The sequence below is a fragment of the Rhineura floridana genome, chromosome 4 (assembly GCF_030035675.1).
Source record: "Rhineura floridana isolate rRhiFlo1 chromosome 4, rRhiFlo1.hap2, whole genome shotgun sequence".
Classification (NCBI taxonomy): domain Eukaryota; kingdom Metazoa; phylum Chordata; class Lepidosauria; order Squamata; family Rhineuridae; genus Rhineura; species Rhineura floridana.
The window spans coordinates 180911875-180929276 of NC_084483.1; the positions used below are offsets into that span (position 1 = coordinate 180911875).

The window sequence follows — 17402 nt, forward strand, 5'->3', positions numbered from 1 at the left end:
TTGCTGCAAGTGGGAGAGGTCTTAATAGGAATTCAAGGAATGGTGTAGAAAGTGCCTCTACTGTAATGCACTTATGCTGTCCATGGCTCTCAAGTGGAATTAATTTTATTACTGTTGAGTTTTCTGGGTCTGCAAAGTATTACAAAATAAAAAAAAGAAAATACCCTTCTTAAAGAAATGTCAGGAGTATTTTTCTGTAAGCTGAGTACTGCTGGCATTTTACAATAGAAAAGACATTGCCTATGTGTTTTCTATAACGAATGTCTTTGTCACAATTCACCTAAAGCATAAAGTGCCGAAGTGACAGTGTTGTTATTTCTATCAGGAACTAGGGCATATATGGCCTTGGTGAAATCCATCCCAGCTGTTCAGTGTAGACAGGTGATCAAGTGCTAAGGGGTGAAGGCAAACTCAGGGTTGGGGCATGATAAGATAAGCCCATCATCCTGTTGCTAACTCTGAGTTTTCCAAAGTATCTACTGGCTGCTAGATCGCTTCCTGGGAATAAGTTCCATTGTATCCAATGGAGCTTACTTCTGAATATACATGTATTGGATTGCAGCTTTAAACTCATTTATTTTTAACCTCCTTTTGATGCCCATTCATTTATTTTTATTTTATTTATTAAATGTATGTCCTGCCCCTCCTCCTAGTAGGAGCCCAGGGCAGCAAACAAAAACACTAAAAACAATCTAAAACATTTAAAAAACAAAATACTTTAAAACATATTAAAACAATTTTTTTAAAAAAACATATTAAAAACAAAACATCTTTAAAAACATCTTTTAAAAAATCATCTTTAAAAACACCTTAAAAAGCAATTCCAACAAAGACGCGGACTGAGATAAGGCTCAGTCTTAAAAGGCTTGTTGAAAGAGGCGCTTCCATAGGCGCTGAAAAGATAACAGAGATAGTGCCTGTCTAATATATAAGGGGACGGAATTCCAAAGGGTTGGTGTCACAGCACTAAAGGTCTGATTCCCATTTTGTGCAGAATAGACCTCCTTTTAAGATGGTATCAGCATGAGGCCCTCACCTGCAGAGCATAGTGATCAACTGAGTATATATGGGGCAAGATGATATTTCAGGTATCCTGGTCCGAAGCTCCGTAGGGCTTTCTACACCAAAACCAGAACCTTGAACATGCCTGGTAGCTAATGGGCAACCAGTACAATTCTTTCAGCAACGGAGTAACATGATGGCGATATCCTGCCCCAGTGAGCAGTCACACAGCTGCATTTTGCATCATCTGTAGCTTCTAGACCACCCTCAGGGGCAGCCCTACATACAGCACATTACAGTAATCCATCCATCCAGTTTGGAAAGATCTTTCCTTCCACTCACAGGATCCCTCTATTCACTCTCATGCATACACACCCAGCCTTTCTCCCATTTACTCATATACTCAGACATATCCTTCATACACACATCCATACCCTACAACCACCCTTCTCCCCATCACCTTGTTTCAAGAAGTTCAAAGAAATATGGTAAGGCAGGAGAAAGGAAAAACAATATCTATAAAACAATAAAAAGTTACCATTTTGTTGCATAAACATGCCATTGTTGTTAACCAATGTGGATTCATAATTTTTAGATGTTGACCCAAAAGTCCTGAGCAACTGGATCATTACACGGGGTCAGTTTCCCCGTGTAAGCAATGAACTGAGCAAAGAACTGAGTTTTACCACATGCCAGTTTTAAATCATTGACAATGTTAGATTGAGCATCTTAGTGGAAAGTAGAAGTTCTGTAAAACGTTAGAGGTTTAGTCTTAACTTATTTTTGGATTTCCCATAATAATTTCTCCAATGGGCACCAGGACACCACCAAGTGGGTATTGTCCTCCTCTCCTGTTGCTTGAGGCGGGAAAAAGTTAACACTTCAAAGGACTCTCACCTTAGCCCCCCCCCCACGGGGTGACTGTTCATTTTCCTGTCTCAGCAGGTCTGTTTTCTTCTTTTGCTGCTGCAAGAGTGAATGAGCCACATGCTGACTGTGAGGCTGCTGTTGGTCAAAATGGTGGCTGCCTCTGTGCGCACTGCTGCAGGTCTTTTTAACCGTCATCTTCCCTAAGCAGGCTGAAGGCACTACTGCACCAACTGCTCCTGCCACTTAGTGCCATGACTTCAATCTTTTAGAGTACTCTGTAGAGACTTTGTTATGATCCTTGTGTTTTTAACCAACATCTTTTTCTCTGAGTGGGCTGAAGGCGCTACCACACCAACTACTCTTGCCGCTTTCTGAACTGATTTTATTTTTTTGAGTGGTCCTTAGTCATTTCACTACTAGAAGGTTCTCCCCCTCCTTTCAGAAAAGTCTTCTTTGTCACAGTTGAATCAATACACAGAATTCATTAGATAAAACAAAATTAATTTGAACACCTCAGCTAATTATCTAGGTAATTAATTCAGGGTATCAAATGCTTAGGGCAATCAATTTAACAATATAATAAATTGACCAACAGACATAACGGACACTTAACAGTCACTCAGACACACACACAATTCATTTGGAAAAACTGTAAATGACACTCAAACACAAACAACTCGGAAAGGAATTCAAACACAACAAATCAACAACAGTAGGTAAAGTTTTGGGATTCTAAATAAGGATATAAGCCAGCCAGACTGAAGAGCAAGGCAAAAACAGTAGTGCTCAAGCCAGGCAGGAAAATGAACTGTCACTCCGTGGGAGGGGCTAAGGTGAGAGTCCTTTGGAGTGTTAGCTCTTTCCTGCCTCAAGCAACAGGTGAATATAATACCCACTTGGTGGTGTCCTGATGCCCCCAGAGAAACACCTTTCTGATGAGTAAAACGGTTCCATTCCATAAATGTGGGTCATGAAACTGGGATAGAAATATAGTTATACAAAATTAACATTTTGTTTTCTTGAGTGCTCTAAAACATTTCTGGTTATCTGCAATATATTTTGATATAGTCAATAAAAAATATAATTACTTAAATGATTTGATCATTCTTGGGTGTGTCTAGGGGAAGGGGTATATTTTATTTCATTTTTTTTTAGAAATAAATGCTTTTTTGATTTCCCTCAAGCCAAGAGCTGGGGAATTAGCATCTCATTCTCTTTCCATTTCTTACCAAATAGAATACAAAATTTATCCTCATAGCATGGCAGTACAGAGGAAAGGTGGGAAATACCCTCATGAAACATGCATTTGGTCCCTTTTCCTACCAGAGAATCAGGCCTGAGCCAGCCTAAAAGTTTGGGGGGGGGAATACCAAAAATGTGGGGGGGGATTTTTACAAATAAATGTAATTGTAAAAGAAAATAGGGGGATTTTAGGGGCGTGAGGCCCTCTAGCCCCTCCCCATCTATGGGGCTGATGAGAATCGAAGACAGAGGCTTGCATCTGCTGGCCTCCCCCCATGCATGCGTCTGCAATTTAGTTCTGCTCAGATGTGCTAGTGTAACCCCCACAATCCTGTTTGAGTTGGTTCAGTCTGGTGGGTGGGGTTTCATAGCTGAAAAACCCTGTTTGAAGAAGAAAGCAAGTGTGGAGCAGAAAAGCTGGTCTTGGGTATGGCTGTTACGGAAGATATTATTTAGTTGGTCTTTAACCCCTTGATTAAGGGCCTTGTTGAATCTGTGGACTTTCCGGGCCTAGCTGAAGCTGCAGTGGTTCGAAGCAGCAAGAAGATAGAGCGATTAGATCAAGGTTGTGGCCTAATAGAGACACTACCATCTTCTGAGCAGAGTATCCCATCTGAGTTTGAAAATCCCAACACTGGACCAGATGCAAGTCCTCCAGACTGGAAAAGGTTGCAGAGGAGGGACAAGTCTATAGCTTGCATAATACAGTATTTGGAGAGAGGTCATAAACCCACTTTGGAGGAACAAAAGGCAGAAGCAAAGATATTTTGCCAAAAAAGAAAAGAGAGGACACATGGACAAGGATCTTTTAAGTATTTGGAAGCTTAGAACCATATAAAACATATATTTAATATTATGTTTTCTTTCTGGGGGAAAAAAGTTCACAAGTTATTCATGGAATCTTTGCAAATTCGTTTCATTTTTGGCCCGTAAGAACCTGTAAGGGATTACACTAGGAAGAGGGTAACTATAGCAGTGTTTCCTTTTTTAAGCAGGAAAGATCAGAAAAGGTTAAAAATCTGTTTGTACCCCCTGCAGCCTGCTCCTTGTGTGGCACTGTGCACACTCTAAATGTATGTGACAACAAACCTGTTCTGAGCAGGAGTGATAGTTTGTGTTTGTAGAATATCAGAACAAGTGATCTTGTAATGTCTTACATAGACAGACTTTCTTCCTCTGGGGGTCTTGATTATGACAGGGCAGTTGATAAGAGAAGATAGCTGGAAGGAAGTACAGATTTATTCTATAGTTGTTCTGGGAATGTCCTTTAGAAACAGTTATTTCTAGGACTAATCGGATATGAAGGTAATTTTCACATGTGATTCTTAAAGGCTTTGTTTTAAATCCACTTGTAACGTGAACATACATTGGTTGGGCATGTTTTTTTTCCCCTGAATTCCTTTCTGCATTAACAGTGTTTGGTATTTTAACTGTTTAATTGTTTTAGATCTTAGTTAATGGCTTTCAATGTTTTTAAGCCAGCTCAAGCTCAGGGAGGAGCAGGGTGCTTTATCAACATACAGTGTTGTGGAACAGTACAGGCCAAAAAAGCAATGGAAAATATCTTAAATAAATACACAAACAGAAAAGAGAAGTCCCTGCTCCCAAGGACATTACAGGCTAAACAATGGATATGAGTGCCATCATAAAAAGACCTCTTCACCTTTCATCCACTTTCAAAAGAACTCTTCGTACATTCTTTTCCAACTTCTGTTACCTAGCATTCATATGATCATATTTCACTGAGGACACCATGACATTTGGGGAGAGTGTGTTTCTGCATGTTTTTAGAATATATCTTTAGCTCTTTTTGTGGTTTTAGTATCTGTTCAATAATAGTTGTGTACTGAAGGATGGATATAAAAACAGGAAATGGTGAGGGCTTAATTTGGCATTTCTATCCTTATACTTTATAACAAACAACAAAAACTGAATTGGTAGGGGAAAAGTGTCTGATGAGTGGAGAAGCGGGGGTGCAGGAGAGGCTGGAAATGTTTGTACTAAATTATTGCTAGCTATAGGAAAGTCTTATGACTAAATTTGGAGAAAAATGTTCAATAATTAGCTGATGTGCTAGAGGAGTTGAACTTCAGCATATTTGCCTCTGCTTTTTGGCAAACTGTTTTGCATCTTTAATATACGTTGTTCACAAACTTGAATAACTTTGAGACCACTTCTATTCTGCTTTAACGGCTGCAGTATCAAGCCTCTGCTTCAACAAAAGCTGAAGTGGCATCTTGTGCCTAGCAAGTGGAGCAAAGCTGTCTAAGTCTACCTCATTTGGCTATTTAAAGACTTGAGGTATTCTGATAGTCTTTACAATTTGATGTAAGAGGCCACTGGGCCTTTATTGACTTTTGATTCTCTCAGAAGTCCCTTGCATCATTTAGCAGGTGCTTTGGTACATGGCCATTCATCTGGCTGCCTGCCTGTGAGGAGCAAAGAAGCTTTACAGAAATTGAGTTTTGTAAAATAACTAATAGCAAAAATGACAAATGTTATATTTTATTTAGAATTATATTTGTAATTCTAACTGTTGTATATCATAATAAATGCTAAATATCTATTTTAATTCAGTAATATTGGGGTGGGAGAGTGCTATTCCTTGATAAGGTCCCTACCTTTAATCACACTACCTGCATGACAGGAAAGAAAATAGCACCACATTTTCATTAATGCAGATGATATGGTAGAAAATCTTGCCCTTTGGTAAATGGTTGACTCTTCATTCACTGGCATGGAATATATAAAGGAAGAATTTGAATACACAGTAGGGGGTGGGCATCGTTGTTGTTTTTGGAACTAGACAGCCTGCAGAATTTTTGTTGATCCTGCTAATGGCAGTGGGAGAAAGAGCATGTCTTGACTTTTCAGGGCTGCACAGTTTTAAGTCCAGCTGTTAGGAAGTACAAAAATTCTTTTAAAGTAAACTTGATCTAAAAATCATTGTTACAGAATAAACACAGAACCCTGCAGTGGCATGTTTGTAAAATCAATTTTGGAGTGAAATTTTTTTTAAAGGATATTGGCGAAGAGAAGAAACACTGTTTTGTGACATTCAGTAGAGTTTCTGGCTGTTTTCAGCTGGATCAAAACAGTTTGCATTTGGCGTACAGTGGTAATTAATAAGGTTCAGCCTGACAAATAGAATTATTCCAAAGAATCTGCAATGCTTTTTTCTGGGTTTAACGGCAAAATGAAAGCAATACATAAATATGTACAGTAAGTACTGGTGCAGATCACAGTCTGCAATCCTGATAGAGCAGCTGTATATTGTAGAGTGACACCACTAGCTGCTGGAGGAAATTTGTGCCAATTTCACTTTTAAGAAAGAAGTAAATATTATGTTTCACAACACAACACAGGAGGTCTTCTGGAGATTGTTTCATTTAAACCATCCGTCGGAATCTGAGAAATGTGCACTAAAAGGGAGAAAAACAGCTCTTTAGGATCCAGGGATTCCTATTGTCCAAACAACTCACTTATCAATCACAGCTTTGACTTCACTCATTGGCTAATAACATTGACAGACAGGAATAGCCAGGCTGGCTCATTTCACAGAAATGGCGTAGAAGAGTACCTGCACATTTTGCTCCATAATGTTATTTCTAGGAGGGCTATAGACTTAATTTTTTTTTAAATGGAATCTCCGATTTTGTGCTACCTGCTGGAGAGACCACTGAAGGCCTTCGTGGGTGTCATGTCACCCATGGGCAACAGGTTCACAACCCCTGTTATTAAACAATGTTCTTTGGGCGGCTTACAATGATCTCATGGCTCATCTCATACTATTTAAACCTCAAGGAATGTGACCTGGTGGGTCAGAGGGCAGATCTTGGCTATGCCTGGTGGCCCAGAATAGAGCTGGATAAACCATGGAGGTAGAGCTAGTAGCAAAAGCCTATCCATCACCCTGGGATTTTAGTACTTCCTCTGAACAACCTGGGAAAAATGCTAAAACCCTGAAGTTTCAGCTCAAACCCCTGAGGCATATACTCCTTAATTGTGCCTCCCCTGCCAAATGCCTATGTGCACAGAGACTTGTCAAGGGAGACATGGTGAAGAGCAAAGGGGGAATGAGGCTTTTCATTCACTTTGCCCCTACTCATCCATGGGGTCAGGCAAAGAGATGGATTCAGAGTCATCTTTGCTTTGCTGTTCCCTTTAGAGGTATGAATGGAATTTGCTGGAGAATTTGCTTGCAGAAGCTATGGCACATCACAGTGCAGCAGAGGAGATATTAAATGTTGCGCAGTAACACTGACAACTGCCCTGAGGTTATCTACTGGCCATTGTGTTAGGCTAGTGGCCAGTACTCAGGCCCATACATCATTACTTACCAATTCAGTGTAACATTAACTCTGAACTGAAGCTCCCATAGACTCTTAGTGTACATCTGGAGTTTCATGTCTTCCTATGAAATTGTTCTTTATAAGGTGTCTCTACTGTCTGCCATGAAACTACATGGTCATGATGAATATCTCATATGACCTGTTGTGTTGCTGTTATGCGTCTTCAAGTCGACTATGACTTATGGCGACACTATGAATCAGTGACCTCCAAGAGCATCTGTTGTGAACCACCCTGTTCAGATCAGTAAGTTCAGGTCTGTGGCTTCCTTTATGGAATGAATCCATCTCTTGTTTGGTCTTCCTCATTTTCTACTCCCTTCTGTTTTTCCCAGCATTAGTGTCTTTTCTAGTGAATCACATCTTCTCATGATGTATTCAAAGTATGATAACCTCAGTTTCATCATTCTAGCTTCTAGTGATAGTTCTGGTTTAATTTGTTCTAACACACAATTATTTGTCTTTTTTGCAGTCTATGGTATTCGCAAAGCTCTCCTCCAACACCACATTTCAAATGAGTTGATTTTTCTCTTATCTGCTTTTTTCACTGTCCAACTTCCACATCCATACATAGAGATTGGGAATACCATGGTCTGAATGATCTTGACTTTAGTATTCAGTGATACATCTTTACATTTGAGGACCTTTTCTAGTTCTCTCATAGCAGCCCTCCCCAGTCCTAGTCTTCTGATTTCTTGACTATCATCTCCATTTTGGTTAATGACCGTGCCAAGGTATTGATAATTCTTGACAAGTTCAATGTCCTCATTGTCAACTTTAAAGTTACATAAATCTTCTGTTGTCATTACTTTCGTCTTTTTGATGTTGAGCTGTAGTCCTGCTTTTGTGCTTTCCTCTTTAATTTTCATCAGCATTTGTTTCAAATCATTACTGGTTTCTACTAGTAGTATGGTATCGTCTGCATATCTGATGCTTTTATACTAGAGGTGGCCAGTATATCCCGGCTGCTCTCCAAATCTTCAAAGTAAAAATTCCATTTCTTGCTTGATAATTTCTAACTTTCCTTGGTTCATGCTTCTCACATTTCATGTTCCTATTGTGTGCGTCATACAACTCTGGACTCTCCTTTCGCATATGTGCGCATCAGCCTCTGAGCTTCCTTTCGGCTTTGACTCAGCTGCGTCATTAGTCACAGCGCTACTCGAACTTGCCCTTTGTTCTTCCCCAGTAGCTCGGTGAGTGCCTTCTGATCTCTTCAGGTTGGTTTGATAAGGAATGCAGGGTGACAAGGTATAATTTAAGAAGAGTATATAACAGCTATAGGAATACCAAAGCATACACTCTTCCACCCGAATACTATCTGATCAAAAGGAAATATAAACAGCTAATTGCCTATAAAAAGAGACAAGCTATTTAGGAGAGATGGAAGGTTTTAATAAACGCCTCTTTAAATAACGATTCAAAACTCTTCTGGTCTTTAGTTACTGATGCCTTGGGATCTTCCTCCTTCTCCCAGTGCACCATCCCATCTGCTACTTGGGAACACCATTTTACTGCATTGTTCGCTAACCTCAGGGACCTGCCATTCCAGATATATACTTCGGCAGAGCCCAGCTCTCTTCCAGCCTGGCCTCCTATAGAGCAAACGGAAGTAGCCATGCTGATTAACAACTTAAAATCTGGTAAGGCACCGGGGATAGACGCAATACCACCAGAACTGTAAAGACCCGTATTGAATGGTGGGCCCCACTGCTTGCAAATCTTTTCACCAAAATCAATCTTACTGGCAAGCTTCCCCTAGCCTGGCTTGAGGCGGTGGTTATCCCAGTATTCAAGAAAGGTGATAGAGGCGACCCTTCCAATTATAGGCCTATTAGCTTCCTTTCGGTCGTGGGCAAGATTTATGCTAGCCTCCTAAATGTAAGACTGCAAACCTGAATAGAGGAGGAGGACATTCTGAGCCGGGAGCAGATAGGTTTCCAAAAGAGCAGATCTGCCATCGATCACTGCCTAGTATTACGGCACCTGGCGGAGAAGTATATGTGTATCTCCAGAAAGGGCCTTTTTGTCGCCTTTATGGACCTTAAGACTGCTTTTGACTCTGTTCCTAGGGAACTATTATGGGCCAAATTATCACAGACTTCGATAGATAAGCGCCTCCTGTTTCTGATTAGTCGTCTCTACCAGTGCACTTCGCTTCGTGTATGCTGTGGTGTGAATGGTAATCTAACCAATGCCATCTTTGCTAACATAGGGGTGCGCCAAGGCTGTGTCCTGGCCCCTACCCTCTTTAACCCTTTCCTCAATGATCTGAGCAGTTATTGCCTTGCTGATAATTTCCATTCTCCTAAATTGGCTGAAACAAGATGCCCCCTTCTGCTTTACGCGGATGATGCAGTATTATTATCCTTTTCGAAGTTTGGCCTTAAACGCCTCTTACGTGCTTTTATGGCCTACTGTGACAAAAACTTTCTCACCATCAGTTTTATAAAATCAAAAGTAATGGTTTTTACATGTAGGTTCTCGAAACAATCATGGACTATAAATGGGCAAAAGATTGAGCAGGTTAGGCAATTCAGATACCTTGGGATTATTTTCTGCTCTTCACTCTCTTGGTCCGCTCATGACCGGGCCGCAGTTTTACCTGCCTATAATACCTCCAAGGCCACCACCTGATGCTTTTATACTAGAGGTGGCCAGTATATCCCGGCTGCTCTCCAAATCTTCAAAGTAAAAATTCTTCCCCAACTTTTATATGGAATTTCTATGTAGGTTACGAGCTTTAGCGCCAAAGTTGAGGCGGTGTTTTTGTGCTTTTTGCGAGCTATATTGGGGTTGCCACGCTGCGCCTCTGCGGCTGGACTTCGCCTTGAAGCGGGCTTTACATCAATTGAGTGTTCAGCCTGGCTCCAGGCTTTTAGATTTTCAGCCAAAGTGGCCTACGCTGGACCTTCCTTAGGGTACTTAAACTTGTTATGGAGGGATTCCTTTATAAGCTCTTGGTCCAAGATCTTTAATGGAAAGATAAAGTGTCTTGGCCTTTCACTGGAGCTGTTGTCAACCTGGGACCTTGAGGTAACGAATTATATTGTTGGTCAACGTATTAAGGACATAGACCTTCAATTCTCAGTGGCTGGAGCACATACATCTTGCTCACCCATCCATTTTGGCTTGAGCTTTTTGTTTCCAAAATATGCAGCTTATTTTGAAACTTTGACTTTTCTGCACTACCGATCCCTGTTTACCAGAGCCAGATTTAATTGTCTTACCTCTGCAGTATTAGAGGGCCGTTTTCAAGGAACCCACCTGGAAAGGCGTCTATGCTTCTGTAAATTGGGGGAGGTTGAAACAATTGGACGCGTCCTACTTTCCTGTGAACTATACAGGGATGCTCGATCTAGACTTATTTTTCCAATCACCAAAGCCTTTCCCAGTAGATCTATTGAGTGGCTCGTGCAATATCTTCTGTCTGACAAGGATAAAGACACTACTGAATTAGTTTCGAAGTTTCTCTATGTAGCTCAGACTTTACGGAAAAGGCCAGTCTGTGCTACCCTGGCCTCTTGCTAAATTATTATAGTTAATACTGTATTTGGTTTTAATCTTGTTTGTTTAACGGACTGCTTAATCACTTGTATTGTGGGTCTATGACCGCATAATAAAATTTGATTTGAATTTGATTTGATTTGATTTCAAACTTGTTCTTTGTTCTTCCCCAGTAGCTCAGTGAGTGCCTTCTGACCTGGGGGTCTCATCTTCCAGCACTATCTCGTGTTGCATTTTGGATACTCTGTTCATAGGGTTTTCATGGTAAGAGATATTCAGAGGTGGTTTACCATTGCCTTCCTCTGAGTTTGGATGCATCTTAGTCTGGTGTTTCAGCTTTGACCATTCCGCCTTGGGTGCTCCTGCTAGGAGTCTAGCCTCTTGGTCTAGACTCCTGATGGCTTTGCTCTCAGCTTCTTCAACACTCTCAAACCCCCTCACCACGTTAAGGTATGCATCCTAGAGGGGGATCTGTCCTGTAGTTGAACTGATATATTTGTAGGAACTAGCTACAATTGCCTCATCTCTTACAACTCTACCCAGGCTTGCTGTTTCTCAGTCAGTCCTTACACTTCAATCCTTAGTAATGTGGCAGGAGGCAAGTCTGACATTATCTCCCCTATCTTAATGTACATCTAAATGGAAAATCCAATAATTTGCTTTAGTATAATATAGCAGTGAAACCTTACTAGGCAATAGGATTCAGACTGTGAGAACATAGCATGTCAGATGAAATCTAAATCCTTCTATCCAGTATTATTGATTAAAGAGTTTTGATAGTTAGAGCCATACTCTTGAGAAATCTTTAAAAGTATTCTGTTTGGATGTTTTCCAAGAAATTTTCAATTCTTTTGTGTTTTAACTTAGTGAAGCTTAGACTGCAAGTCCTATTCACACTTACTGAGTTGGTAGTAACAACCTTTGAACTCAAGTTACCCTTTTTTTGACATAATGTGAAACTACAGTTTAGCACTAGCACTGTGCACTGGCACCAGTAAGCCTCAGTTTGTGCACATACCCCTCCACTCCCACATGACCACAAGGAAGAGACTAAAGGTTTTGGTTCCTGTTTTAAAAAAAACAGGAAACTTTGGTTAGCTTAAACTCTGGTTTGCTCAAAGAAGCCAGGATCAAACTGTGTTTTTTTATTCTGATACGTTAACAAAACATAGTTTAAACTAACCAGAGTTCTCTGGTTCAGACAAAACAAGAAACTATGGTTACTTTAAAACCAAAATGTTGGGAATTGCTTCCAAGCTCCTCCTCACATCTGTGCCAGGAGAGGTGAGGGGGAACATGCCAACTAAAGGCTCACTGTTTTTTTTGGGGGGGGGTATTTTATCTTGTAAATATAACTGATATAAAAATTATTAAGGGACATGAGAAAGCTAAATGAGAGAGATTACCCCCCTTACAAAAGTAAGCCGACTTAACAAGTTGTCAGAAGGACTAGGCAAAATACATCCAATAAATGCTATTGTATATGAATATTTATTTATTTTAAGAACGTATATCCCACTTTTAATATATGACTCATTGCAATGAACAAATTGCATAACAATAATATAGTATTTTCTGAAAAACGGGGGGGGAAAGATGGAACATAAGGAAGTATGAGAAGCATTGGTCTGTCTAGCTCACTATTGCCTGCCTGCTGACTGGCCCTGAAAAGGATTGTTTTCTAGTGTTTTCAGGGCATAATAAATTGGCAAGCATAGTTCTTTGCCATGACCTTTATGCCATGTAAATATTGAGAAGGGGAAAGGTTATTCAAGAGACCCTAGATAGACCATTGTAACCCTAGCCAAGAAGTAGAATCACCCAAGTTCTCAACAATACTTACTGATACTACTGGGCTTCTATCTCTTTTTAGCTTAATCCAAACTGCCTTTTACTTGGAGAAGTTTGATAGTAAGTATTTGAAGGTATGATTGAATGTAAATCATAACCACACAATAAAATATGTTATAGTTTGTGAGCTAAGTAGAAACAAAAATGCTTCCAAATATAGTCAAAAAATTTCAGTTGAATGCTGCAAAATAGTTTTAAGCATAAAACTCATTTTTCTATTAAGACCTTTTAGTACTAAAGGTGCTGGACTATGACCTGGGAGACCAGGGTTTGAATCCCCACACAGCCATGAAGCTCACTGGGTGACCTTGATCCAGTCACTGCCTCTCAGCCTCGGAGGAAGGCAATGGTAAACCCCCTCTGAATACCTCTTACCATGAAAACGCTATTCATAGGGTCGCCATAAGATGGGATCGACTTGAAGGCAGTCCATTTTCATTTTCCATTTAGTACTCTACTGAAGAGACTTGCAGCGAAGCAGATTGCTGTTTCTCCTTAAGGCATTAGATACTTATTCACATGTGGCTTTTCTCTGTCAATTTTTGGAACAAAAATAGCTCATAGAGAATAGTTTGATTAGTGTCAGATGCAAAGTAATGATTTCGAGTTTAGGTACTTAGTACATGTTTAAAAATCTTACTCATTTTTGTTTATTTTTAATAATGGATTTACTGAATATGACATATATCCATCCACAGCTCCCTTAGTTTGCACATGATGCAGAACTGGGGTTTGTTTCAAATCTTAAAATGGAACCATTTAATCTCCTCCTCTGGGATGCAAAAGAAGCTCATACTGGTCCGGCTCACTTATGTAACAGAAAACCATGGTTTCCTATGATGTCTAAAACAGGCCTTTACTGTCCACAAAATTCTGTAGAAGCAGTTTGTTGCAATACTGTAATAAGCTACACTTTTTATTTTATTTATATTTATTGCCCACCCTACAGCAATAGGTCCTAGGTGTGTTACAGAATCCAAACTACAATATGAAAAAGAATTAAAACACATTTCACTTGGCACCACACACTTGGCACATAATACACGTGTTTTCTAGTAAGTGACATGCACCAACTATGCAATGCTGGCATATGCAGTTCTCATTGTAAATGTGTGGTTCAAGGGAGAGTGATATCGAATTAACAATAATGGGACCAAGAGGAAGAAGATCAATCTTTTTTAATGTCAAGGACATTCCCTCAGGAGTAATCTCTCAAGGGCAAATACTGGCATCGGGCAGGGCTGAAGCCCAAAGAGAGTGAGGCCAAAACCCAAAGTAGACGGACCCACCACCACCACTTTCTCTCCTCTCACACATGCTGGGTAAAACGAGAGAACATTTTCTTCCTCCTTGACCAGTTCTGAAGCATAGTGGGGTGCTAGCGGAGGCACAGGTACCTCATTTGGCTTCTGTGCATGGTGGAGAGAAAGAAGCTTCCCTTCCTCTGTGCCGAGACGAGGCTGAGGAGGAGAGGCTATGGGGCTGGACAAGACTGTGTTATGAGACAGATTTGACCGGGGGGGGGCAGTGGTTCTACACCCCCACTTCAAACGGTTGCCATTCTATTGGGTGGCGTGGCACTGGTTAAGGAGTCTATAGTAACAGTAATATACCTGAACATCCCCGTGGAGTCTTCAGCAAACCCTCATGCATCCTGGTTGTCAGTAAAAAGATCCCCAACTTGAAACATTAGCCACTTTCTCTGTTAAGACAGCTAAAACATCTGTTTCTGAGCACACAGTTTGAGCGCCTTGAATTTGAGAGTATTCAAGTAAATTTCCAAACTACAAGATCAAAGTTTAGATGCTGCCAGAAAGCTGCTTAACTTATGGAGTACTGTGAACTCATGCAAAACTACTTAACATAGTTTCTTGACACAGTCAACTTTACAAGGAGCTACAATTTAAACTTGGCATTAGTTTATTAACTGGTTGAGAACTATTTTCTAAGTGCATGCACTATTAACCATTTAGCTTGGAGCATTATTTCAGCATTATTGTTTTCTGCACCTTAAGCCCCAGACATATATTTAGCTGGGTAATGCACTACACTGGATGGCTATTTTTTAATTATTATTATTTTGCTGGTTTCTGAACTGAAATTTAGGGCCACACTTAAAATGTGTAAAAATGATCAAATGTAATGTTGAACCATGGTAGGAATGCTGATGAAAAATGTAGTGTAAGGGGGAAAGAGGACACAAGATCCTGTGGTCCACTATGGATCGCCAAACTATGGCTAGTATTGGGGGACTATAATACCTGAATGTTGTTGGATAAACTGGAATGACTACTGGAATGGCCTTAATAGTTTCCCTTAAGAAGGGTTCAAATACAATTAACCAAAACTGAGTTTCTTGTATACCTTTTGAATATCAGGTGATGTATTAGCTTGAAGGTCATTAACATCACAATCCTCTTTATGTCTACTCAGTAACAAGTCCCTCTTGAGTTCAGTGGGACTTTCTCCTAAGCTTAAGATAACATAAACATCAAAGACATTGTCCTGCTTGGTATAACATGAAACAAACAATTTTGTCCTTTATTTCTTTTTGGAGTTATCTCTAGTCATTTTTTTAGTGGATCATGAGATACAAGCTATGAACCAAGAAATACCTGGTTCAAATACTGGGTGAGGTTAAGGCCAAACTACACATGATACTAAACATACCATTCAGAAGCACATTGGGTTTTTTAAAAGTAAATGCATCCCCCCCTCCCCCAAATTTACTACAGTGTATTGGGAGGAGAAGTTTAACCCACGCTGCTATTAGCCTTAGGTGGGGAAAGCTCACATTGACCCTAATGGGAGTTCTCCTCCCTAAGTTTAATAGTGGTGGTGGTGTGGAGTAGAGGGTGATTTTCATCGGAATCTCAACTACACAAGGTTAAACCTCCTCGCCCCCCCCACATGCTATTCTTGATGAAAATCACATTCCCCGCAGCTGCTATTAATTTTTTTAAACCCTGACAAGTTTCCAAGTGACAGATTCCTTCCTTGGCCATGATCTCTCTGGGTGGTCTAATGTGAGTGATTAACTCTTCGTTCCACCCACTTGCAATATAGGGATAATAAAAGGATCCTCAAGATAATGAATATGAATCTCTTTGATCCCTTAGGAAAAGTGCTATACATTTATGATGAAAAAGAATACTTTTGTTGGTAGTAACCAAGAGAGCTTGCATCTCATTTTTTTTAAAAAAATGTGTCTCTATACAGATGCAGCAACTTGAAAAGCAAGTTATTGATGCAGATCGACAAGCAGAAAAAGCTTTTCAGCAGGTATGTTCATAATGCAGAGTTATTTACAACAATGTTCCGAAGTTAACCTAACTTACATTTTTTTTATTTTTATTTTTAAATGATATTTTAACCCATTTTTCAGCCAAGTATTAGGGGGCTATCCAGATCTGCACCTGGCAGCAGCAGAGCTTAATAGAGCAGCATATAGCCACATCCACAAGCCTACCAGGGCGGAAAGAGTGGGAACAGGGGAAAAAAGTCCTCTTCAGTATGCCAGCTCCCAGGTGGGCACAGCAGGGGCATCTGAGAATCCAGTGGATCATGTGCCAGCCGTGCCCTGCCCCCGAAATAACTAATTTCTGGGGATTCTGCAGACTACCACCATTTGGAAGGGCACATTGCCAGTGGGGCTCCCCTGCTAGTAATGTAGTTCCACCACCAGCACAGGGCAGTGGATCCTAGCAGGATTGAACAGAAGAACATCTCCACCTCATCAAACCATCCAGCATGGCAGATTGGGGGTCTGGATAGCTCTGCCGTTTTCTAAACTGGCTCACATTAGTCCAAAAGAGAGAGTCCCACTCTTCAGAATTACAAACTAAAAAGAAGGGGAATGGAGGGGGAAAGTTGGAGAAGGAAGATCATTTTGACAATGCCAGGAAAAAAGCAAGTTATAAACAGTTTATATCTGTCTTATGCAGAGTCAGACCATTGGTCCATCTAGCTCAGTAATGTTTACACTGACTGGCAACAGCTCTCCAGCATTTCAGATGGGACACTCCCAGCTCTATCCTGAACCTGGGATTTTATGCATGATCTTCCACTGAGCTATGGCCCTTCCCCTAAGTCAGGCTCTTTACAGACAAATGCCAGAGATTTTGCACAATGAAGCCTGGTTGATAGTTTCTCTTGGGGCTAAAGCACTCGTGTCTGTTTTAAAATTTCCAATAGCAGGTGTATGAAACCCAGTTTGTAGAGGCCAAAGGAAAAAGTGAGTCTGCTTCCTATCACAAGCCATTTTTATGAAGTTGGTTGCCAGAATTTTTTCTCCATGCCATTGCAGTGAACACACATTTGTGTTTTACCTCATAAACACATCAGAAAGCCCTGATTGGAAATGGGATCCTGAGTGTGTACAAATGGCAAAACAATATATATTTTTATTTATTTATTTAAAACATTTGAAATGGAAATGGACTGCCTTCAAGTCGATTCTGACTTACGGCAACCCTATGAATAGGGTTTTCATGGTAAGCAGTATTCAGAGGTGGTTTACCATTGCCTTCCTCTGAGGCTGAGAGGCAGTGACTGGCCCAAGGTCACCCAGTGAGCTTCATG

General features: G+C 40.4%; 1 protein-coding gene across 10 annotated transcripts in view; it reads left to right on the forward strand.

Annotated features, from left to right (window-relative positions):
* Positions 1–17402, forward strand: part of PLEKHH2 (pleckstrin homology, MyTH4 and FERM domain containing H2) — a 167218-nt gene that overhangs the window by 26723 nt on the left and 123093 nt on the right. For all 10 annotated transcript variants that reach the window (XM_061625395.1, XM_061625389.1, XM_061625386.1 and 7 more), the window contains one exon: positions 16041–16103. In XM_061625395.1, coding sequence (XP_061481379.1) covers positions 16041–16103 — 63 coding nt within the window. The remainder of the gene's footprint in view (positions 1–16040; positions 16104–17402) is intronic.